We start from the raw sequence: 26,068 nt of genomic DNA on the forward strand, positions 1-26,068 counted from the left end.
CTATAGACTATATAATACAATACATAAATATATCTAGTGAAGTTGAGTCGAATCATACTTTACAAGTCGTAGTATTATTTTTTTATTTATACACACATGTATATGAATATACACTAAGTTATTCATTTCACTAATAACAGTGAGCAGTGGTTTTTATTGTTAAAAACATTTTATTTTACTCACTAATCATTTATTTTAATTGTAAGAATTTATTTTATTAAAAAACTTGTAATATTTATTTTTGTTTATTTAACAGCTGATAAATAAATAAAATAAAATAATATTATTACCAGTATCTACTACAGTGCGTATACATCAGCAGTAACCATGTAATATGTATATATATAGGTGTATACAACTATTAAATACATAATATATATTCAAGTGACAATATGAGAATCACTGCCTGCCTGCCTGCCATTTCAATGATTCCAATACTTTAACTTACTCTTTACGTATGTGCACATCTATAATATACCGATATGTATGTGTAATTTTTTATACATTGGTTCCATGTTCGATCAATCGATATCACAATCCATTATCACAATGTTCATAGTATTAAAATTAATTATTTAAACTCCAATAGTTATTTTTTTTTAATTAGATTTAGAAATTCCAGTTTAACACTTGATTTTTATGTAACTGTCAAAATGTATCAAGATAAGATTTCTTATCTTGTGAGAATCGAATAAATCTCGATTCTCGAATTTTTTTTTATTATTGTGCGTATATTCAAGTGTTTATTTTTTTGAAAATTCAAGTTTATTGAATTAACAACAGGCGGGTTAAAAATTACATCAGCTAACTTCAGATTAATATTTTCTGATATTTATAGCGAGAAAATTTTTTTATTTTTATTAATATTTATCAAAAATTTTTTTTATCCTTGATTGATCCACGTGCTAGAGTCCTAAAAATTATAAACAAATCATAGTAAATAAAAAGTGTAATTTGTAAATATTAATAAAAAAAAAAACTAACCTCAATTTTTTAATGTTTTCAACTGATTCATAATGACAACATAAAATTAGCAAAGATTATTTATAAATATAATCATAAACTTTGACATTTAGAATATTAATAAAAATAATATATACTTGGTAAGTGGGTAATTTTTTTGTTTACTTTTATCTAAAGTTAAAAAAAAATATTAATTGAACACAGATGAATAAAAATATTTTTCAGGTTTTTTCATCTTAATAATGATGATTAAAGAAGAGCAAGTTGAAAAAAATATTAAAATTAATGAAAATTAAGTTAGCCGACATCTAAAAAATTTAATGGTTTTTTTTATTAAAGAATTATTACAAAAAAATTTTTTTCATTTGTTAAAAACTTCAAAAACTATAAGTGCAATTTTTTAAAAATATTTTTTAGTTATAATTTAATAAATTAAGCAATATAAAAAAATCAAAAATGTCTGTTAACTTAATTATTATTTAAAATTAATAAGGTAAAAGCCCCAATAGATGATCATGTACCAGTATATGATCACTCCATGTATTTGTATACCTATATTTATGAATATAGATATACAAATACATGGAGTGATCATATACTGGTACGTGATCATCTATTGGGCTTTACCTATATAAAATGTTTTGCATACAATAACAGAGAGAAAAGCGAACGTAACGAAAATGGTTAGTACGTAGTCCAATAGAACAATAACAACCTAAGAAATAAGAAGGGAGAAGGGTAGAATAGTAGAATCATTGAAGACGAAAGGAGAGAGAGAACAGAGGCACACATAGACTGTACACTCATACTCATGAAGTATATGTACACCTACAATACATGTGGCTCTAATATAAGGGACGAGGATAATGCGGCACGACAAAACAAGTAGAGGGCAACGAGGGTGGTGTGAAGAGAGCAACCGGCGGTCGCACATGCGCTCATACACGCTTTGCGCTAAACACCGATTTCGATTTTAGTCATTCCCGGGTACGGCTTGTATTGGGGGAATCTGAGGGAATCGTTAGTTTGTCGAGGGGCAGTGTGCATATTAACTTGGATCAACAACATCCAATAATTCAACTTAAACAATTGCAATTGGATTATTTATTTAAAACTGTATTTAATCTTGCGCAGTAATTTTAATCATCAAGAAGATTTTTAGCATCAACCCTATCATCAAGATCATCTTTTATTTCTGGGAAGAAATAAATTAACCGTGATGTGATTGTTCAAGGATCCATGATTATCAACAATTGTTCTATTATTTTTAAAGAGTAAGTTAGTTATAACCTACGGTTGTCCACGTGTTTCTGAGTAATTTAAATTTAGTGATTAGATCGTATATTGTAACGACGTAGTCGATCGGCCATTTGCCGAACCGGTCAATCATTTATCTTGCGAATAGGCTAGCTTGTAAATTCTCCCCTCAAAAAAATGTCTATTCACTATAATTTAATTCTGAAAAATAGTAGTTGGATAATTTATTATTATTTGTAACGCTTCATTGTTTTTGTTTATATTTACTGTTATTGTTAGTACTCATTACTATTATTTATATTTATTTAAACTTAAAAATAAATTGAATGACTATTTGTTAGTTTATAGTAACTCATATCGTGTTTAGTCGGTCGATATAGCATACGATGATCGAGTGTGAGATACATATTATGTATAATACCACTGTTCATACTTATGACGCTCGGTATTAATGTGATTTCATGATTTAATTGTATGCACTTTTTTTATTTCACATATTATAATTTAATATTGATAAATATTGTTATTAAAATTTTTTAAAATTAAAAAAAAAATATTTTTATAATTAATGATTGAGAAAAAATTATTTTTATTTACAAAAAGTATTTTGTTGAGTTGATCAGTGTTAGCTGATTGGGATTTTAAATAAATTTAAATAGATTCTCTAAAATCAGTGTTGTGACATACATTATCGAGAATTCGAACACTTGAATCGAAGAGTAGCTCACGGTGTTGATAATAATAGCATATATATAGTAGACGAAATACGAAATGAATATTTGGGTAAAGTAAACTAATAAAATGAGTGCGGCTGCGCGCATTTAAGTACTCCCTCTACAAATTTTTATCTTGTTTTGTTATTTTTAATAGTAAATTTTATTAAATTTATCGATAATATTTGTTATTTGGAAAGCTGATTTAAAATGTACATAAATACTCCTAGGTACATAAAGTTGTTGACAAAAACAGTGGACGACCGGTTTTTACTAAACCTTTTTGATACTATTTATTTTCAGGTCAATTGACCTTAGTATCGAGGAAATGTTTTTGGTCAGTAGATAAATAAAAAAAAATTTTAATCTCTAGGAATCAGGCATCGAAGCGGAATAATAAAATCCAGAATAGAAGAGGAAGCTGAGGACTAGCCGGTTAAAAAAAATTAAAAAAACTGGAGCTTGGTATTCAGTATAACAGTTTGGCGAGTAAATAATTGGAATGGCATCCAGTGGTGGAGTATTTGTAAGTGGAACCACTCCTAATAAACTTGGGTCGCGTTATCACAGTTTGAGTGATCAATTGTCAAAACGTCTGTTGCAAGATAAATTGGAGAATTCTATGAAATATGAAGTTGACGATGAGGAAGAAGATGATGACTATATTGACGGTGATGATGAGTCTTATTTGAATGAAATAAAATTACCGACTACTGCATTTCATCAGCAACCAGCGACCAGAGTACGTTCTCACGCTCGCAGTCTTAGAGCAATGGCTAATCCAAGTGCTGTTTGGGCGCACTTTGATTTATGTGTCGAAGATCCACTTCGGGCTCAATGCCGTATTTGTGGATCTGTTGTTGTACGAGGTGGTGCTAATCCTCGTCAATGCGGGACCACTAATCTTCATCGGCATCTTAGGGTTCATCATGGTGGCAGGCTTATAGGCAGACGATATCACGGTAAACTTATTTAATATATCATATATTTATACTCAAACTAATCACAGTTTATATAATTGAATAACAACTTGGTATCAATTTTATAATTTTTAGTGTTACAATCTCATACTCAAGGATACTTGACAGAGCAAAAGCCAATGAGATTACCACCACAGTCTGTGATTCGTCAGCAAGCGAAAAATACTACATCTGCGACAAATTATGAATCGCAGCAACAACAGCAAAACCAAAAGACTCTTGTTTTTAAGACACTTCCTCTGAAAGTTAAACAACCGATATCATCGGCTTCTGGTAAAACGCAACCAAAATCACAGCCGACTGTTAAAGTACCTCATAATACTACTTTTCCTCAACAACCTACAGAGGTAAGGAATAATTTAAATCAATGACTGCGTTCAGGTTTACTAAGTTCTGAGCAGGGCTGACTTCATCTACCAAAAAATTAATTTTAGACACACTTCAATAAATATACTTTGCATTGTTTTATTAGAGATTTTTTAAAAAAATAATATAGTTACTTAAAGGATCAATTTTTCAACCCCGGGTTTAAGTATTTTATCATTGTGAATATATCTATATATAATATAGATATTTAGATATATTCACAATGATAAAATACTTAAACCCGGGGTTGAAAAACTGACCCTAAGTTGTTGCTACAAGATATGCTAAGATCTGCCAAGAACTTAGTAAACTTAAACGCCGCTAATCGCTTGATTTTATAATAGTATATTGTGTGACTAGGGATGAAACAAAACGATTTCAAACCAGAGTGAAGTTGCTTGCTCGAGCGAAGCGAGGGCTGGCATCACTCGGTCTGAAATCGTGTTTCATTCCGCGTCACCCATATTTTTCATATAAGTTGCATTAAAAATCCTAGTTTCTATGTCTGGAGCCAACCAGAACTAGATAGTTTTAGACAAATAGCGAAAATACCATTTTATTATAAAACTTATTAAGAAAATTAAAAACTGCAATTCAAGAAAGTAATGGTTTATTTTTTATTAAATATTATTTGTAAATTGAATAGTTTTCTTTTGTCAATTTTATTTATGCTTTGCAACAGAATTATAATATGTCAGTACTAGGGTGTGCCAAAATGTAACTTCCTTGATGGACCTCTTAAAATTGGAATTTTGAGTTCTGCTTTTAACAGGAGTTGTGTTTGGGCATTTCCTGACATATTTTAAGCGTCAGGGATTAATTTTATATTCATAGAATTTTTTAACAGGAATCTTGTTTGACCAAATTTTTAAATTTTGAAATTTCAGCAAAAATGCCTAAACAAAACTCCTGTTAAAAAATTCTATGAAAATCAAATAAATCCCTGACGCTTAAAATATATCAGGAAATGCCCAACACACAACTCCTGTTAAAAGCGGAACTCAAAATTCCAATTTTAAGAGGTTCATCAAGGAAGTTATATTTTGGTACACCCTGGCTCAGTACAGTTAACGGTTAGAATGACAATTATAAAGGTATAAAATAAACAATAGTATATTACACACCTAGGGAAGTAAAGTAAGAAATGTCTCAGATCACATGTAATTGTTGGCCGAGGGGAAGCCGAGGTCAACAAACATGTGATCTGAGGCTTTCTTATTTACTTCCCGTGGAGTGTATACTATTTTTTTGCTCGACGAAGGCAGAAAGAGGCAACTTCGTTTAGCGCAGCGGGCCGAAAGTTGACGCTTTCTGCCCGTCGAGCAAAAAAAGATATTTTAATAGGATTTAAAATAAAGCTGCAACTTTATCTCGCGGGCAGAAAATTATCATTTTCTGCCCGGCAACAGACGCATTGGTCTGAAATTGTTTAGTTTCGGTTGGCTTAACAGGCATTGAAACTCGCATTTTCAATGCCGGTTATAAGAAAACTAAAATAAAAAATATGTTTGTTATTTTTTTTAGGTTTGTTTGAGGTGGAATAGTTACCACAGTAATATGCAAAACAGTTTCCCATCGCTTTTAGACTCCGAAGAGTTTGTTGATGTGACTCTTGCCTGCGAAGGGCGATCTCTTAAGTGCCATAAAATGATATTATCTTCGTGCAGCGATTATCTTGCTACTTTGTTACGTGAAAACCCATGCCAGCATCCTATTATATTGATGAAGGATCTAAAGTTTTGGGAAGTTGAAGCCCTTGTTAAATTTATGTATCGAGGAGAAGTTAATGTCGCTCACGACAAGCTTCCTCAATTACTTAATGCTGCCGAAGCTCTGCAAGTTAAAGGACTGGCTGGGCCTTGTCCATCTCAGGTATTTTATTTTTTCATAAAAAAAAAAAAAAAAAAAAAATAATGATAATTATTATTGATGATATTTTTTTGGTTTTAGAGTAAAAAACCACCAAATCTATTACCTCAGTCCAAGAAAACACAATCGACGCCAACACAGGCATCAAAACCTACACGCGAAACCAAAGAATCTAAAACCTCAAAATCAGCACCCACATCAACTAGTCCAAAACGCGTGCCAAAACGTCAACATCCAGACTCTAAAGATACAATCAAACCATTCACTAAAATCCGTCTCCAAAAAATGACATCACCTACCTCATCACTACCAAGAGTTAAACTAGAACCACCTGATATTCCACTAAGTCCGACAGAAATGTTCTCTGATAATAATGATGACAGTTCAGCGACAAATTACGAGCATTTAATGAGCATGCATGAAGACGACCCTGGAGGAGATGAGCAAATAGAAAATACTGATGGTGATATTGAATTTTGTTCACTGTCTGGACCATCGGATCTCAATGACGGTGACGAAAATATGGAATTTGTACCAACAGACTTTTTGGATCAGGAACAAGATATCGTTGAAGAAGTTGAAGGGGATGAAAGCAAAAGCAGCAATGAAGAAACAAGTGCCAAGGATATTGGTTGTAAAGATATTGATGATGAAATCGATGGTGGAGTCGGCATTAAAAATAATGATGATGATGCTCATGAATGTAATGATGAAGTTACGTAGAGATTTCATTAACAAAGTGATATAAAAGACACTTTTCTTTCGAAATAATATTTATTCAAAAGGTACAAATTGATGTGTTAGATTTAGTTTTGCTTCTTTTTTAATATTAAACTATAAGTCAATAACTCTTTATGGCATTTAAAAATTTGCACTTAGTATTGATGAGTTTCGGATATTCTAATGATTATTTATTCTATTTTGAATATAAAAATTTTTGTTACCTTTATTTATATTTTTTATTTCTTAAAAGCATGCGTTTGTTGAAAACTCTTGTATAAAATTTAATAATCAAATAATTTGATCAGTAAAATGTTTATTTTGTCCTTAAAAGAGTTATAATTTATAAGCTTTTTGCTATAATTATTATCTACTTAGATTATTTTTGAATCAAATTGCTTTTGTGATATTGTTTTTTTCTACGATAGTCACACTTCCAAATAATAAATACTTTATAACCATAAATAACTTTTTTAATGGAATATTATTTTTTTTCCAAGTAAAGAATCATCTCAGGATCATTATAAATATACTCAAAAAATAAAACCTTCTGTAATTTTAAAAATATTTTATTTTTAACATATTTACGAGTGATCTGTAAAAAATGTTGAACTAAATTTAGAATCGTAAAACAAAATATTTACAATTACTGTCTCTAGTATATAATTCTTTATTATAGTTATAAAATTATACACTTATTGAAATGAATTAAAAATAAATATATTTAACAGTCTACTTGATAAATTTTATATAAAATAATACAATATATTTGTAGAAAAAAAAAAAAAATTAAACGTATGATGCATTTACATCAATATTGATGTAACTATTATTTAATAAGTCATTAAATTTTAGGTAATTTAGTCTAAAATTTTAATTTATTATCACGTCTCTATTACTGAATAAGAAATATCGGATTAATGTTTGATTTAAAAAAAAAATACTGTCATATATATGTAAAAAATAAATATAAAATTTGAAAGTTTATAAAATTTAATTTTCTTATTTGAAATTAGAATTTCGGTATAAAAATAGGTAATTAATAAAAATGAAAAATTAATTTTTATCAGTTTTTAATAATTTAAATATTGGCGCCATTTTTAAATTCGCGGGAAAAGTAGTCCGCCATCTTATCAACCCGAGCGTAGTATTCAGTATTGGTTCAGCATTCAACAGAAAGAGACGCAGTATACGGTACGGGTAATGTCGCGGCTATCTTACCCTACGTTCTTCGTTATACATTCGAATAAAATGTTAAACTAATGATAAATAATGATTTCTATTAATTAAAGAGACATTTTATGAATTCTTGACACAATTTTCAGTAAATTAGTCCAAAGTCCGGCTCATTAACGTTTTTGTTCAGTTAAAGTTATATATATGTGTTAAGTTTATTGTTTAAAATAATTTAATTGAAATGACAAATTGTATCAATCAAGTGTCAAGTGACAATTAGTAAACGTTTAAAAAATGCAAATGTTTTGATTCAACAATTGGCGGCAAATGGAGTATTTTTTTTTCATCTTCTCTAGCCGTACGATAAACTTTTCAACGAATTTTTTTCTCGTCAAGGTTTGTGCATGAATTACATACATAATTATTTTTTATTTTATTGTTATTAATAATTGTAAAATTTCAAAAATATTTTTTGTGCATTTCTATTTCAATAATTAAAAAAAAACTCAAAGCGCTCATAATCAGAGTTTAGTTTTGAAGTTAGTGACAGTTTTGTAACTTGTTGAATTGTTTTTTACGAGTACAAATATTTACTCTTATTTATTTGTTCGTTTCAAATTATAACAAATATAGAAAAAAAAGAGTAATTTAAATGGCGGTTATTTTTAGTTTTTATCTTTAAAATATATGAGATATATTTTGCCTCATTTATTTTTGATTATGTCCGTCTCAGTATTACCTTTATACGCCATCTTTGATTGGTAAAAGTAACTATCATGTAAAGGTAATTCCACAATTCATAATAAACAATTATTATTTAAAAATTTATAAATAAATACTTTAAATTTATAATATAAATAAATAAAATAAAAAAAAATAAATAAAATGTATTAAAAATATAAATTTTTTAAAACTTGTCAATTAATAAATAATTTTTTTAATAGCAATAAAAATTTCTCTTGTATCTAAAACGTGATTGGTGATTGATTGATTGCTGGTTGGCTGGCTAACCTCTGCACTTACGACGTGCTTATTGAAAAATAATTCTTATTGTGGTTGTAGCCATATTGCATAGACGCGATCTGCATTGTAGAATAAATACAAGTACAAGCAATTATAGACCTATACATGCCCTGTGATATAATACTCTGAAATATTAAACAAATAGTAATTTTTTAAAATTATGATGATTAATTATTATATATTCAGCCGGTGTACGCTCAGTTCTTAAAAGTTCTTAATCAAGATGAAATTAATAATAAATACCACGCATATCACAGTGCTGTGAGGTAAATAAACTCTAAAACAACACGGAGACGGACATTTTTAAGGTTAACACGACCACTCATTTTATAGAAAAAAAATAATTTGTTTTTATTAATTATTTAAAATGAATTTTTCGGAGCAAAATGGTATTCAAGGATTACCACAGTTTTCGGAAATAACATCACGAGCGAATTTTATATCAAGTTCTAATTTTACAACGACTTCGGCTCAGTTACTTGGTGTTCAGAGTTCTGTTTACACAACTACGACATCGAGTGATTCAGGAAAACAAACTATTTTGGTAATTATTTGTTATAATTTATTTATTAAAATTTATTTTTTGAATCAGTAGGTAACTAAAATTATTTTTTCTTTTTTCAATAAAATTATTCATTATAGTTTTAAATATAATTTTTAATTTACTCATGAATTATTTTTTATATTTATGTATTTATTTGTTTATAACTCTTAACATTTAGATATTGAATAATATTGAAATAAAAATATTTTACAGACAAACCATGCCAATAAATATCCAGGGTCATTATTATGGTCAAACTCAAACGCTCTGATGCAGTTGTGTGAAAAGCAAGCTCTTCAAACAATAAACATTCCGAACTATAGTCAAAATAATTCACTGCTCAGTGTTGGTGGTACGTCGTCGAACAGTTTACCGGTGAGATTATTACCAAATATGTATTTGCCCACAACATCGCAACCTGATACCACAGTAAATGTTAAACAAGAAGATGTGAATGGTGGTGCAAGCAACGCCAATGTCAGTAATGATGATCAACCGCACAGTATCCAACAGCTGCAAAATGCAGCTATGGCAGAGTATTTTCAAAAATTACAAGCTGGTAAACTACCACTGGCTACATTGCAGCAATTAATTAAAATACAGTCCGAGCCTATGAAGAAAGACAAATCTGATGTTGAGGAAGAGAGAAGTGAACAACCGCAAAACAATATTCTCAATATTCCATGTGTTCCAGGTTTTCGTAACAATTTACAGAATGTAAATCCATATTTAAATTTAGATCAACTGGCGGGAAGTATTAATCCAACTGACTTGAATATTCATATTGAGACTGATCCAATGACCAGCAGTAGTAGTAGTAGTACTGCAACAGCGGTACAACCGCCTATGAAAGTTGAACAGCAAATTCAAACAGATTCACCTAAAACTGAACGTAAAACTAAATTTCGTGCTAAACTCGGTGAAATTAAAATTGCAACATCTATTGACGGTTCTCTTCTTTACTGTTGTCCTGAATGTAATATGTTTTTTCAAGAAAAATTGGATATTGATCAACATATTCAAATTCATCTTCAGGTAAGCTTTTTCATAGTAATTTTCATTATTATTATTAATTTTGTATCACGATTGAATAACTGCAGACAAAATAACCGAACGACAAAATAACCAAACGACAAAATAACCGTTTAAAGGAATATTTACGAAAAATTCAAATGTTCAGTATGAAATTTCCGTACTTTATTTATTAGCGCATACAATAACTATACGGAAAAGAGTAAACTGTAATATTCACTCGGATTCCGGTTAATTTTTATAGTTTCAAACAATAAAGCGGACATCAGGGTGGCAAAAATATAAATATTACAGAACTTAATGTAGAAAGTATAAAAGCCACAATTTATAATTTAATATCTACAATAAGTGATTAGTAGCTGTCACTATAGTAAATAATGACTCTTTCATCTTAAAAAATTACAGTTTTAAACAGTAAAAATTGCCATCTCAATATATAGTCCATATTATGAGGAGAAGAGGAACTCAGATGAAAGAGAAGGGGGTCTCACTCTGGGAGAATTTAATATTTGAAACAGTAAAAATTATACTTTTAAAATAAACATTTTACCAGTCCAACCAAGTTAATTACAGTTTGATTTTTAGCATTGCGTTTAAAATTTACCATTTTACTTTGTAAATATTGACGTTGCTTGTATTAGAAATTTACTAATTTTATTTTATACTTTTTACATATCATAAGATCATTTTTTAGGTACGAAATGATAAATATCAAAGTTTGAATTCTTAATTATTATACTTTAACATTTTAGACATTTATATAGCAAATATTACTGTTTGAAATAGTATTTTCTTCCATATAAAGAGTTAATTGCAACGTTTAAATGGTAGATATTATATAGTGAATAGTAAAATCACGATTTTACTCTTTGAAATGGTAATTTTTAGCAGTTGATCATTTCTTATTATAAATCGACTGTTATTTATTACAGTTTACTTTTTTTCGTGTAGCTCAAGTGTTGGTCTAATTTCGAATAAACACACACAAAATAACTACGGATTTTTCATAAAATTTGATGTTTTAGATAAATTCTGGATATATTTATGTGTCACTCGTACAATCACAAAAATTGTCATGAAAACTTTGAATATAGTATTAATTTAATGCTTAAGTGGAATTTATTGAAAAAAAAAAAAAAAAAAAAAACAATATTTTTTTTTTAAGGTATGGCAATAACTAATTAATTTTTATTAAAATTTCAGGAACGTAAGTATCAATGCAAAGAGTGTGGTGCAATGCTAAAAAGAAAAGAACATTTAGACCAGCACATGCGAGGTCACTCGGACGAAAGACCATTCAAGTGTCTGGTCTGTCAGAAAGCATTTAAACGAAATGAGCATTTAACGAGGCACTTTGTGATCCACTCAGGAGATAAAAATTTCACGTGTAACATTTGCCAGAAAGCATTTTCGCGCAAGGACCATTTAAATAAGCACACACAAACACATTTGGGCATCAGGCGCGGAAAAAGTAAAAAGGATGTAGTGCCGATTGAAGTGAAAGAAACCATCGAACCAGTCGGGGATGTTTTAAAACATGACTTGAGCTATATATTAAAAGATGGAACATTTATCAAACAAGAGCCGGCCTCTTTCTTGCAACATATACAAAATTTACACAAAGATCAGCAATTGAGTCAAACTTTTTCCGCATACAAAGAACAAGCTTTAAAGGAAAACGGGATTCATCAACAACCGGCTGTAAATATGAATGAAATTTTGCCTCAAAATACGAGGTATTTGATGCCGTCTTAGTGTATTAAATTAAAAAGTAATTTAAATATGCTTTCAAAGAAATAATTTTTTTTTAATTTACATTTTATTATTTATTACGTCGAAGCTATTGAATTTTTCATTCATCATTAATAACTAGTACGTGTACGTTGATTATTATTTTATACAATTAATATTTAATAGTTCGTATAATAATTTTTTAGGAAATTTTTTATGAGACAAGTAATTTTTTTCGAACTTTTTTTTTTTAATGTAAATGTAGATTAATTAAAGCAAGTATGAGAGTAATGGTTCAAGGTAGAGTGGGCTTTACAATTGATGTTTTAATATTAGGAGACAATTGTCTATAGTTCGTTATAAATACGAAACTGACTGCACCATTGGCTGTGACCAGCTTCATTGTAGGTTGCTTTGCCGATTGTTCACTTAGAACATTTAATGTGCCACTACGTAACGGTGATTTTTTTTATTTAAATGTTATTTTACTACGGACAAATTGAGTTTTAGTTATTTATTTTTATTTCTTAATATCAAAAATTAATCAAGTATTTTTTTTACTTTTATAATTTCATTAATTATTAAAAAGTATTTCATTTTTTTTAAGTTAAGTATTGTAGAGTTAATAATAATTTTTAGACATTTTTTAGAATCTTACGCGAGAGCATTTTTTTACTACCCATTATTTTTTATCATTATCATTAATATATTACCGGTTTATCCATTGAATTAATCAAAACATAATTTTCGCGTACAAATTATTATAAACATAAATGACTTTAAAATAATTTATAATTTAATTTATTTAATTTATCATGAACTATTTAAGAAAAAACGATTGATTTTAACAGTAGGCATTTTTCTTGTGGTAATTTAAAATTTTTATTTAAGTATTATAGTCACTGCAATGCAGTAGGAGTGAATTATAAACCAAGCAATCTATTTGTGGTTTATGATACTGTAAGACTAGTTAATTTTTATAGGTTTTTTTATTAACCATAATCTAGTCTACAGTCTTAAGATTTATAAGGAAATAATTAAAATTGCTATCAAGGAGGATGAATATTTATTTTACTCTGCTTACAGTTAAATTACCTAATTCAAAAGAATATTAATAATTTTTCATTGCATACTTCAGAGTACAATTTTTGTAATTAAAAATTTAAGTTTTGATGATGTGTGTAGAAATATTAGATTAACTTGAATTAAAATTTTATGGTAAGCTTTAGAATTGTAGACTTTTAAAAATTGTAAGACCAAGTGTAAAATTGTTGGATAAGAATTAGTGTTGGTTGTTTTCATAAAGAAAAAGTCTAATAATTTTTTATACACATCTTTTATCGATCTCTTTGATTGTATTCTGATGTATGTAATTTGAAATAATAAATTGTTAAATTTGCAAATTCAATGATTAGTAGTGTGTTTTAATAGTTAAAATTTATTTTAAATATTGTAAAATTTTACGTGAAAACAGTGGAATAATTACATTAATTTGTATATACCTAAACTACTTAAGTATCTAAATTATAATGATCAACAGTAAAATTTCGGGTAATATTTAAAAATGATAAATAAAAGTGACTCAATTGATCTTCCTGCAGATATAAAAAATTTCCATATCAATTACAGTATTTTAAACATTTTAATAAATAATCATAAAAATATTCCAATTAATGTTAATAATATGACTGCAATAACGACAACTTTGTCGCGACGATTGTATCTTCTTCCATATCACTAACCATCGATAAATTGATTATTAAATACTGAATAATGTTAATGACATTTTTAATAATTAAAAATATTATTTAGATTTATGATTATAGATATCTCAAGATTTAAAAAAATAAAAATCATAATAGACTTCACTTAGTAAGTAGTTAATTTTTAATTTTTGTGATTATTCAAAAAAATATACGAACAAAAAGGAGTAGTTTATTGGAAGCTTATAGAAGTTTTATTTATTGTGATTTTTACTTATTTAAATATTTACAGTTGATAATCTTCCATTAAAATATTGTGAAGAAAACCAAAGACTTTGCACATAGTTTAATGTCAATACGCTAAACTTGATTATTTTTTCATTTTTTTTTTTTTTTTTTAGTAATTATTTGAAAAATATTTATTCTTTGTAAAAAGAAATTTTAAGTAACCAATAATATGATCAACATATTTTTTTTAATTGAAATAAAAAAAGGAAGAACGATTGAATTATACAATTATAAAATAAACCGATGAGTGTGAAATGTAAAGGATATTAATTGCCAAAAAGAATATTAAAATAACAAAAATAATAATTAATAACATTAATGATTATAAATGAATATAAAATAATATGTATTTTTCAAACCGAAATATTTTTGAATAAAATAAATGAATAAAAGATTAATAAATATATATGCATATATGTGTAATAATCTATACATGTTACGTACACCTATTAAAATGAAAATGTGATTTCGTAATGAGTTTAATAGCACAAATTCAATTGTGTTAATATTAATGTCGTAATACATAAATTATTTATATATAAAATAGTATCGATTAAATTTTATTTATTAAGTACAACGATTACACAAATTTACCACAATTTAATTGATTTATCATTTAATTAAATATTTTTAATTGAATTTAAAACACTCGAATATTGAGTAAAACTAGGCTAGCAAACAAATTAATTATTTTTTTGAGCAAATGCTGAGTAGGCTTGATGTGTGTAACTGAGAATGGATTCAAGCCACTTGGCAAAAGCACGAACAACAGCAATAGGAAATTGAAAGCTCGATTGTGATGGTGTGACAGCTTCAACTGATCTATCAATATTCTCATTATCAATTTCTACTTGACTCAATGGTTCTACAGTCTCTACATCATCCGGCCATTCATCATCTTTCGATATGCGAGATATTGAACTTTCATGTGTTGACATTAAATTTTCTTCCGGGTACAATCTAATGTATAAATTTTTGTTCATATCAATTTCACTTTTCTTATTACTATTATTATTTTTAAAAACAATGTGATTGAATAGTGGCAACATCGGTGTAATTAATCTATCGTGATTTTTATTATTTGAATTTTCAGTAGCCCATGATTTGTCATCGGCAATTATTTTTTCAACATTACTGACATTGTCGGGTCTGTGAAATATAAAGTCATAAGTTGCTCGTAATTTTCCAAAAAATTTATCCAACGGGTTAACTTGACTAGTGCGTTCTTTGAAGGCAACCCAGTCATCCAGTGGCACTAATTTTGTTATTTGAGGTGAACCATTTGTTTTTAATAAATTTATCTATTTAATTAAATTACATATTAATAATATTTATTTTTTTATCATATCGATATTAAAAAAAAATAACTTACGGAAAATATAAAAAACAAACTTGTGATAAAATTCATATTTATTTTACAATATTCGTAATAATGAATTGTTTGTATGACTCTTAAAGTGAAACATCGATGATTACTTTTGCAGTATAACTGAAGGACTTATCGACCGTAAGACATTTTTATATCAAGGAGATTGACAAAGGCGTCGATTTTAATATTTTCTTATATGATAGACACAACAATTGACACTTGAAATAAAATGAAAAATTTTATTTAATAATTCTGCGCCAATGTCTTCGGCCCAAATATTCAATGCAGGATTGCCTAATGAATTTTGTACTCTTGTCACGTAGGGTGACTTCGTTATAGTGCATTACACAGTTAATATAATATATTGTAATATAATATAATATCTATGATGTTTTGGTTTCCAATTCAACAGAATGAAACCGATAGTTCCATTGAGAAGCACAATGAAAACTATTTTAATTAGGCGGTTTATAATAGAACTTTATAAAACAATACAGACAGGTAAAAGCATATCAAATTGCGACTCGGTTGAATTTATTGTAAATATACACACATTCATGTTTCACATTTAATCATTGATGAATTCCCTCTTTAGTAGGGATCGAGGACAATAGAACTCCGAAGCATTTATAAATATTTAGTTTAGTGACTTAAATTGTTTTTTTTTATTTTTTAAAATTTTTTTACGCTTATTTTATTTTGAAGAGTTGCGTTGTGAGATATTTATTATTCATTAAGTTAGAAGTGCACTGAGAAAAAAAGTTTTAAGGATTTAAGTTATACATTTTAAACGATAAACATTTGTTTTTCATTTAACGTCAACGAGGTACTTGAGTAAATTTTTATAAAGTTGAGTTTTTGTTTTTGTTAGGATAACATTTTTTTGTCTTTAAAGATCATATCTATAGAGAGATTATTTACTCGCTCTGATTTTATTTAGCAGTTATTCAATTAAAATATTTTTTTAAAATTAATATTACAATAAAAGAATTTATTTTGTTAATCTATATTATTAAGAGAATAAGAAAAATTTTGTGTCTAGGATAGTCATATAATAAAATCGGTTTTTTTAGTGAAATTTAGTGTCATTGCAAAGGTATTTACTTTAATTGTGCCTTTTCAAGGTTTCATATCATTCTCACCGATAGTCAATTTATTATGATAAGTATTTAGGCTGCATTCAAAAATGCTTTATCTCTAGATACATAATTGAGAAATGACCTTGTATCTTGTGAAATATTGACATTTTTAAAGATATAAGCTCACCCTGCACAGTAAAAAAATTTTCGTAAAATTTAACACAAATATTTGTGTTACTGACTGTTTTTACACAAACTAATGTTAATTTTACATTCTAATGTATTAAATCAACACATGAGAATGTGAAATTCTACACACTAGAGTGTAATTTTATACACAAAAATTTTTACACTTTACACATTGACGAAAAATTTTTTACTGTGTGACATTACACTCATCGAGACCTTTCATTTGAGTACCTGCATCAATTTTTCATATATTTTATATATTTATGTATATCAATATATGAAAAATATATCAAAATGCATATGGGTACTCAAATGAAAGCTCTTGATGAGTGTAACATCGGGATGAGCTTATATCTTTAAAAACGTCAACAGTTAAGAAAGTACAGTGTAATTTAACAGATATCTTGTAAATTATTGACATTTTTAAAGATATAAGCTCATCCCGACATTACACTCATTGAGATCTTTTATTTGAGTACCCACATCAATTTTTCATATATTTATATATATCATACATATGTATATATGAAAAATATATCAAAATGCATGTGGGTACTCAAATGAAAACTCTCAATGAGTGTAACATCGGGATGAGCTTATATCTTTAAAAGCGTCAATATTTAAGAAAGTACAGTGAAATTTAACGAAAGTCATTATTTAATAAAGCAAAATTTTAATTTTTTATAGTTCACAAGTCACGGCAGTCACATAATGACTGTAAGGTTGCTAGTTATTATTAATTAATTTGAAAAAATAAGTTATATGTTGTTCCACGAATTTTGTTGGTCTTTTTAGAGCAACTAAAAAATAACTTATCCGCATTGAATTTATATAATAAAAAAAATTATTTTTTCAATAAAATATAATGATTCTATTGATCTTCTCAAGCGCTTACATTTTTTTATCATTTTCAACATAAATCGAGTTAAGCGTTTGAATATAACATCAAAGTTTATTTTCGTTTATAAAAATTCATACCGCGAATAAATAATTCAAAAGTGCAATAAGCTTCGGGCATCAAGAGCTTTTGAGTGCTGTATGAATGATTTACATGTAGATCGGTCAATTACTCCCGAAAATGGAATAATATAATTGCTTACAAACATATTCTCTGAATAAGTAAAAGCACTCAAACATTCAAATGTTTCACCAAAATAACTTTACAAATTAAATTTACTCGCCCATTAAAATATTGGTTTTTCAGAGTAATAATAAAACTTTTAACAAGCTCAAACATATATTTGAAAGTACGTATTAACTAAAAAAACATACAAATTTATTAATGAAAGTTTATTGATTATAATTATAATAATGTAACAAAGAGAATGAAAAAATTGAAGATGAAAAGAATGGAAATGAGTATGGATTTGAAATAAAAAAAATGAAACATGTTATGACTTATAATTTATAATATTGATTAAGGGTTGAAGCGTAGTGGCAGCAGAAGTCTAAGGTCTTTATTAATTTCACTGGCGGGTTCTTTGAGTTCTTTGAGCATTGCAGTGACCTTGGTCTTGGCATCGTCTCTAGTGACGTCGTTGTGCTCTAAGATTTTTTCCAAGAGCTTTTGAAGCTGCGGCCCTATTCCACCTTCCGCGGATGTTTTAAGGGTCTTCAGAACTTCATCAGAGTAACCAGAAAATTTAGCAAAGCCTTGCTTTCTCGCGTCTTTACTCAGTGCATCATACAAAAGGGCTAACTGTTGAACGGAACACTTAGGAGGTATCTTGGAACGTCTCAGGTAGGTCGATAGACTTGGTCGTGGAACTTGCGTTACTTTTTCGCCTAGTAATGTGAACCTGAATAATCAAAATTTATTAGTCATTATTTAATGGTAAAAGACCAACCGCATCTGGTAATAAATTATTTAATAATTAGAAATCAATTTTCTGGCTATTTTATAATCCACGGATTTGAGCGGGTGCTATTAACGCGAGTTACTAGGTTATTTGGTTCGTGATATTTTTTATGGCCGTTCAAATATTTAATGATTACCTACGTTACTATAAATTATTTTTGACGTGATAACGTCTTATAAATTGATGAATACCGACAGCGCACACGAAAAAATGTAACGTTCCGCCTGAGCCTGTGCGTGCAAGCGAGAGCGCGCAACAAACGATAGAGAGGCCCAAGCATTGGCTTGTGTCACATATATCTCTCTTTTCGCGAGACGTCAGAGCTAGCAGTTAGAACACTGGTCTATAACTAATTGTTCGTGATTATATTTAAACAAATTATTTAAATTAAATTTTCAAAAACTGTTAATAATATTTGAAAATTAAAAATTAATGTTTTTAAATAGTTTCAAAAAAATTTATGTCAAATTATATCAGATTATTATTGTTGATAATATTAATGATTGTTAATCAATATTATTAATTATAAATAAATAAATTAATAATAAAATAATAAAATAATTAATATTAATTAGAAATAATGATAATTATATCAATTATCAAATTATTGTATCAATTTTTAGTTAACAATGTATCAACAAGTCCATTTTTTTGTTAAAATAATTTTTAAATATTCAAAATTTTTTAATTTTTAAATACAAAATAATGATAATTCAGTGATAATAATTCAATTCAATTCATAAAAGTATGCAATTTTTCATCAACGTTTTTTTATAACGTTATCACGTAAAACTATCGTCCGTAAACCGACTTTACAGACAACTAATTTTTTTTTTCACTTTTGTGGTAGCAAAAAAAAATCTGCATGTTCCGCAGAATAAATGTGCGTCTAAAAGTTTTTTTTAACATTTTCAAAATTAAAAAAATAATAAGTATATTTTATGTGATCAATAATCAAAAAATATTAAAATAATATTTTTAAATTAATTTTTTATTGTTTTAATTTATTTAAAAGTTAAAAAAAAGTCTTCCAATTTCTCCAGAATGTTTGTTCATCTTAAAATTTTACTCATAAAAATTTTAAATTTTTATTCTAGTTTTTTCAGCTTATTTTCCTGCCTTAGCTTCAATAATTGACTCTTATAGTTGTCTTGAAAGTTAAGCAGATTATTTCGCTATTGAGAGTGGCTGTTACACTATGAAGTGTTTCGATGAATAGATAACAATGTAAATCAAACAAAGCTTAATATTTTCTACGTCTTCACTGTATAAAGTTTACATTGTACTTAAATTGCAATTATTAAAAACAAAAGTACAATTATTTTTTTAAATAAATTAAAAAGTCTGCTTAAACTTTAATCCTTAAAAGTATAATAATCTATAAACTGCTTCTTAATTAATCACTATAAAAGTTTCTCTGAAACTTAACCATTAAGACAAAGTATCTTTAAAATAATAAACAAAGTTTACCTATTTTCTTCATTCTCTTCTTCATCGCTTTCATCGCTAGACTCTCGAGACTCATTTGACTCAGATTCCTCAGAATTCTTACTTTTATTCTGGGGCTTCATGATACCATAAATTTCTTGAACGACGCTATCGACAGTAGGTTCTTTTTTTTTCTCATCCTTTTCATCTTTATCTTCCTCAGACGAGTCCTCTTCTGAAGACGATGATGACGCCGGCAAAGAACTGGGCTTATTATTTTGTTGAGTTTCATCGCTAATTGAAGCTGTAAAGACTGGATCGGTGAGTTTATCCTTTGAGTAATCTACCAGCGTAATGTCTTTTTCTGGTTGAGGAGTCTCTTGATGAACTTCTTGTTTCTCATGGCTTTCTTCAGGGATTTCGTGATTTGTCTCGGGGGTTCCATAATTTATTTCTGGGGTTTCTTCGCCCATTTCTGGCGTTTCATTGTCGCTTGAAGGAGTACTAGGATTGTCATTTGAATTAACCGTCTCAACAATCGATGCCTCTTGACTTAATACAGGCTTTTCTGTCGACGATTCTTCAATCGATGGAACTGTTGTTTCTGGTTGCTGTTGTCCCGGCTTATGAGAACTAGTAGTTGGAATTGTTGTTGTTATTACCGTCGTTGTTACTACCGTCGTTGGTATCATTGTCGTTTGCTCTACTTCTTCCACTTGAAGAGCTTTCAGCTGCTCAACCGCGTAAAAAATAACCTGAAGTTTAAGTAAAAAATTGTATGTTACCTTCATAAATCATGCTACTATATTTCTTTATTTTTTATTACTCGTATAATTTATATTACCTGCATCGCTGCTGGCAAATAAGAGTCCGAGTAAACTGGAGTTGAAAATGCTGGACTTTTTTTCGCCGGAATTGCGCTTGCCTGTATACAATTTTTTATTACATTTATTTATTTTATATTTATTCGATATTTCTTGTTAAGGAGAAAAAGCACTTTTTGCTTATACTAGGGAGTATATAATAAATTCATCGCTTTTTATATTTACGGAGGTACTTGTGAAAAAGAGGAGATGACTTAATAGATAAAAAATATTTATTTACTTAACGTTATTATTTATATTGTCCTTAAACTTTTAGATAAATAAAGTTAATAAATTCGATAAAATTATCGCTAACTGAATACATTATTGGGAATTTAAAAGTTTCAAGTTGTATTCATGAGCGTGGTTGAATAATTTTATATAGAATGTAAAAAAGTTATAAAGGGTGACAATTTTAGTCAATATAAATTGAAATTTTCTAAAGGTTATAAATTTTATTAAAAATTGCGTATTGAAAAACTGATTTCTCCCAAAAAAATTAAAAAAAAAACTTTCAATAAAAAATTAAAAATATTTATGAGAAGAGAATTTCACAATTTTAACCCTTTTAACATTATTATTTAAAATGGTAAAAACTAATATTTATTTTATTCATTACATATTTTATTCCCGTGCTTTTTAGCTTAAAATTTGCTCAGTTTTTTATGCTCTGTTTGTACATATTATTTTTTAAATTTATAATGCAAACATTACTTGATAAACTCGTTTTATTCAGCCTCAGAAATATTCTAAAGTATCTTATTTTTTTTATATTTATAAAGTATGAAGATATTAAAATATTGACGTATTAAAAAATGGATCAATAAATGTAAAAAGCTTTCATCTTAGCGCCGTGTCATTTAAGACTTTAGCCTCTGAACTCGATGCCTGATTCATTAGCGGTTATAGTGCCTTAGAAATATAAATATATATACTATATATTATAAACATCAAGGATAATTATCGGACAGGACGTTGATAAGTCCAGAAGCTACTAGTACAGAACTTGTCAGAATAAATCGGTGACCCAGTTTCTCGAATATGAACCTTGTTTAGTTACAGACGTGTCATTATCGAGGATGCTAATTGCATTTGACAGGAGGCTCTTGGGAAATCATACAAATTTATAGAATCTCAAGTGATAACTATTTGCAAAAAAAAATGTACTATTTATTTATTTTATGTTTGTTGATTTTTAATTTTCAATTATTGAAATCATTCCGACTAACATTTGACATGATTTAATTAATTAATTTAATTAATTAATGCTTCAATCATGATCAATATACGTTTTTTTTTTTAAACAAGAAAATCAATTAATATTCATTAAGCTGTCTATTAAATTAAATTGTTAAAATACAATTTAATTGTGCTATTAAAACTAATCGAGGTATCATTGTATTATATTACAAATTATAAAGTACAAAATTGTGAGAGTAAAGTGAATTTAATTTTTAATTGTTCTCTACAAAATATTGTTACTAGTGGAACAATTAAACTCAACTTTCTTGTTATGTTTCAAAGGGTCAGGAATTTCCTTAAATTAAACCGTCGTAATTACAATTATTATTATTGTTATAAGCTTACCTCTCGGAGTATTAATAAAATGAACAGCAAATAAGTTTTCATGATTTTGTTAAGTAGTTAATTGTTTTAAATTTAAAAATAAAGAATTAAAGTGAAGGAACAGTAAACTTTGCCGGACGATCGGTAGACTAAGACTGAAGAGAATCGAAGAGTCAGTAACGGTTTGAGGTCTTCGGCATTGCCGCCGGTATCTGACAAACACATAGATTTATTCAAGACAACATGTGCATGTATTTATACCTATACATTTGTTTATCCATCCGTGTATTTAAATATTCGCATCTTTTAATCGGTGCACGTTATACACACTCGCTCGTACTCGTATATCCATGTAATATATTTTGTCTTATATCCTCTATTCAATTCTTTAGACATTCCTTTTAGACTGTTGACTGTTTAGCATCACATCTTTATTATGATTATGATTATATTATGGGATATGATTCAACTCTATCTACAAATTCGCAATGTAAGTTCAAGTTCTTTGCTGAGATATTTTAATTTTAAATTATTAAATTATTAAATAATTATAATAGTTTAATTTAATTTATAATTCAAAAATTACTGATAAAAATAATATGTTCAGTAGTTTTTTTTTACTTAAAGGAGTAGAAGTATATTGAGAAAAAAATTGAAAAGTCAATAATAGTAAAAAAAATAAATAATCAATAACGATGTACTATACATTTTAAAATTCTCCATATATATGAGTTTATAAGGAGGAAAATTCTCGAGGTTAAAACTTGATGACCTCGAGTGTTCAATTTTCCAGTACTCTAAAGCAATTTGAATAGTAAAAAGCGTAAAAAGCGAGCTGAGAGAAACGGTTCAATAAAAGAAGTAATACAAAGTAAAGTAATCTTGGGGAAAAGACAATAATCGTTAAATAGTAAAGCATATGGGAAAATAACTCTAAGCTTAACGCCCGTGTTACAAATAAAAACTTCATCAATTTATTTCGAGTATTTTATTTTTTTAATCGTTACAAATAAAAGTAAAATTCCATGGGGTATATTGCCGCCAGTTGTTTCAAGGCAAGTCACTACAGGATTTCAAGTGACTATGCCTGACCGGTTTATGATTTTTGTTGCTATTATTTTTTTATTTAATTTTATCATTTATATTGTTGTACTTTTATGTCTTTTTGTAATAATATCTTTCGTAATTAATGTTAGAAATTTTTTGAAACACTAAAAATATTCATATTCGTACTTTTTATATTTTTTTCTGTAGAATATATTTAGCTAAGATATTCTAAGACTGAATAATATAATGGAAATATTATTCAAAGTTGTTAAAATGAAAAGTTTTGTACTTAAAAAAAAACTTACAAAACTGAGAATGAAAATACAAACTTTTGGTGCTTATCTTGAAGTGAAATTTAGTATTTCGCGATACAAATATAGTATAAATTCTGTGTTAGGTGACGCTATATTCGTCTTAATCGTATAAAAAGTATTATGCTACAGTATAATAAGTGTATAAAAAGTCATACTTTTTTTTCCTCCGGGCGGAAAATGTCAACTTTTGTTCCGCTGCGCTAAACGAAATTGCCGCTTTCCGTCTCCGTCGAGTAGAAAAATACTATACACATCTCGGGTGGGAAATAAGAAAGCCTCAGATCACATGTTTGTAATTGGCCAACAAATTACGTGTGATCTGATACATTTCTTACTTTTCTGCCCTAGGTGAATAATATACTACACTGATAAAAAAATTAACTTGACTCAAGAGCCAAAATCTTGAACCAAGAATACCATTTTGAAGAAAATGATTTTCTTCAGTCAAGAGAATAAATTCTTGAGTCAAGAAATTATTCTTGATTTAAGTAAATTTTTTTTGTCTCAAGAATTTGTTTTCTTGACTCAAGAAAATCATTTTCTTCAAAATGGAATTCTTGATTTAAGATTTTGGCTCTTGAGTCAAGTTAATGTTTTTATCAGTGCATTATAAAAAATTTATACTACTTCTTCTTTCCAATTCAATTGTTCTTAAAGAGAGAGAAGAGAGAGTTACCAGACAGTTGATTTAAAAAAATTATTGATGTTCCATTTGAAATTAAATGTTGTTATTATAATTTCTACGTGGATAATAGTTAGTAAAAATATGAACTTTTTAAACAATCAAGTATCAACAATATTAAAACCACTGGCATTTTTCACAAGAATGTGGTTAACATATGTTAACCGACTAATTAATTTTGGTGTACTAAAACCAATTATTCAAATTAAAAATATAATAATGCTACTTGTTACGCAAAACCTTTGTACTATCTTCTTAGCACACTCACATTGTTTGTTTTCTTTTTTTATCACATTCTTTTTGAATAAATGTAAAAGATGTTTCGTAACGTGATTTGATTTGATTCAATACGGGCACCCTCATAAGATATAAGCTTAGAGGAAGATCACTTTGGAAAAAACTTATATATATATACCGTTGGAATACTCGGTGACGCTTTATTAATACCTTTTATATTGAATCGAGATTCATCATACAAACTTCCAAAGTTTTATTTCATATTTGTTATTTCTCATTAAACTATAATGAAGAAAATAATATTAATCTTTGTTTTTGTCTTCTGTGCTCTGATGGTAAGCTTTAAGTAGTTAAATACTAATCTTTGATACAACAAATTATTCTATTCAGTGTTTTGTTTTTTTTTTTTTATTCTATATTATATTTTTCAGTGCATTGAAGTAGAATCTAAGCCAGTGGCGCGTTCGATTGAGCGCTCAAATGAAGTAGGCCAAAATTATAGAATGTCTCAATCGAAAAGTATTGAAAGTAATTTAGCCCAGGCATTGTCGTCAATATCGAAAATAATACAACCGAGAAATCTACCAGAAAATGATAAAAACGGTACCAACACCAATATTCAGCCAGTATTTAATGAAGAAATTGCGTCAGTATCGAATAATTTACTTACGAATTTTTTTTATCCACTCCTGTCAAGATTTCAATTTTCGCCACAAGAATTTTTTCAGGATAGTTTAGGCTTTTTGAAAGACACTATTACCAAATTAAGTTCGATATTTCCAGCTGACACAACACAAGCCAGACAATTTACAAATATGAATGGACTAGCGAATTTTATTGGGCTGGATGATAATGGATTTTATACAGACAGACTCGAACCCGCGGGTCTTCTCGGCGGCAATGGCTGGTTTGCCAATAAGGGAGGATTATTAGGTGGTCCAGGTGCTATTTTATCTACCGGGCCCATTCTAACGGACTATCCTACGCCCTATAAAAAAAAATAACCAGTAAATATTGACCATTATTTCTAATCATACTACAAGCATTAAGAGGGTGATTTTTTTTATTTA

The 26,068-nt window shown here is 28.0% G+C and overlaps 5 protein-coding genes and 1 long non-coding RNA gene across 8 annotated transcripts; 3 read left to right on the forward strand and 3 right to left on the reverse strand.

The window, feature by feature from the left end:
- Window positions 1-217: 217 nt before the first annotated feature.
- Window positions 218-1,086, reverse strand: LOC123261571. Its single transcript, XR_006508689.1, has 2 exons — window positions 985-1,086; window positions 218-913 (listed from the first exon to the last, which is right to left on the reverse strand). It is a non-coding gene; the product is annotated as an uncharacterized LOC123261571 (long non-coding RNA).
- Window positions 1,087-1,597: 511 nt separating this feature from the next.
- Window positions 1,598-7,059, forward strand: LOC123261565 (protein jim lovell-like). Of its 2 annotated transcripts, XM_044723225.1 has the most exons (6): window positions 1,598-2,237; window positions 3,307-3,459; window positions 3,539-3,895; window positions 3,989-4,260; window positions 5,804-6,151; window positions 6,230-7,058. In XM_044723225.1, the coding sequence occupies exons 3-6, from the start codon at window positions 3,556-3,558 to the stop codon at window positions 6,869-6,871; spliced, it is 1,602 nt and encodes a 533-aa protein (XP_044579160.1). In that variant the 5' UTR covers window positions 1,598-2,237; window positions 3,307-3,459; window positions 3,539-3,555; the 3' UTR covers window positions 6,872-7,058. The 2 variants fall into 2 exon arrangements, with proteins under 2 accessions (XP_044579160.1, XP_044579159.1); XM_044723224.1 differs by having other exon boundaries at window positions 3,307-3,895; window positions 6,230-7,059.
- A 2,033-nt stretch (window positions 7,060-9,092) lies between these two features.
- On the forward strand, window positions 9,093-12,901 carry LOC123261112 (zinc finger protein 135-like). The gene is made up of 3 exons (XM_044722605.1): window positions 9,093-9,611; window positions 9,825-10,646; window positions 11,847-12,901. Exons 1-3 carry the CDS (start codon window positions 9,435-9,437, stop codon window positions 12,396-12,398), a joined length of 1,551 nt encoding a protein of 516 aa, XP_044578540.1. The 5' UTR covers window positions 9,093-9,434; the 3' UTR covers window positions 12,399-12,901.
- A 1,995-nt stretch (window positions 12,902-14,896) lies between these two features.
- On the reverse strand, window positions 14,897-15,925 carry LOC123260639. The gene is made up of 2 exons (XM_044721857.1): window positions 15,738-15,925; window positions 14,897-15,666 (listed from the first exon to the last, which is right to left on the reverse strand). Exons 1-2 carry the CDS (start codon window positions 15,771-15,773, stop codon window positions 15,049-15,051), a joined length of 654 nt encoding a protein of 217 aa, XP_044577792.1. The 5' UTR covers window positions 15,774-15,925; the 3' UTR covers window positions 14,897-15,048.
- Window positions 15,926-18,345: 2,420 nt separating this feature from the next.
- LOC123261226 lies at window positions 18,346-22,891 on the reverse strand. The gene is made up of 4 exons (XM_044722773.1): window positions 22,740-22,891; window positions 21,134-21,214; window positions 20,332-21,044; window positions 18,346-18,801 (listed from the first exon to the last, which is right to left on the reverse strand). The coding sequence occupies exons 1-4, from the start codon at window positions 22,779-22,781 to the stop codon at window positions 18,420-18,422; spliced, it is 1,218 nt and encodes a 405-aa protein (XP_044578708.1). The 5' UTR covers window positions 22,782-22,891; the 3' UTR covers window positions 18,346-18,419.
- Window positions 22,892-25,184: 2,293 nt separating this feature from the next.
- On the forward strand, window positions 25,185-26,068 carry LOC123261192. Of its 2 annotated transcripts, XM_044722716.1 has the most exons (3): window positions 25,185-25,333; window positions 25,430-25,601; window positions 25,782-26,068. In XM_044722716.1, exons 1-3 carry the CDS (start codon window positions 25,286-25,288, stop codon window positions 26,000-26,002), a joined length of 441 nt encoding a protein of 146 aa, XP_044578651.1. In that variant the 5' UTR covers window positions 25,185-25,285; the 3' UTR covers window positions 26,003-26,068. The 2 variants fall into 2 exon arrangements, with proteins under 2 accessions (XP_044578651.1, XP_044578650.1); XM_044722715.1 differs by having other exon boundaries at window positions 25,186-25,333; window positions 25,430-26,068.

Source organism: Cotesia glomerata, linkage group LG3 (assembly GCF_020080835.1).
Source record: "Cotesia glomerata isolate CgM1 linkage group LG3, MPM_Cglom_v2.3, whole genome shotgun sequence".
Lineage (NCBI taxonomy): Eukaryota > Metazoa > Arthropoda > Insecta > Hymenoptera > Braconidae > Cotesia > Cotesia glomerata.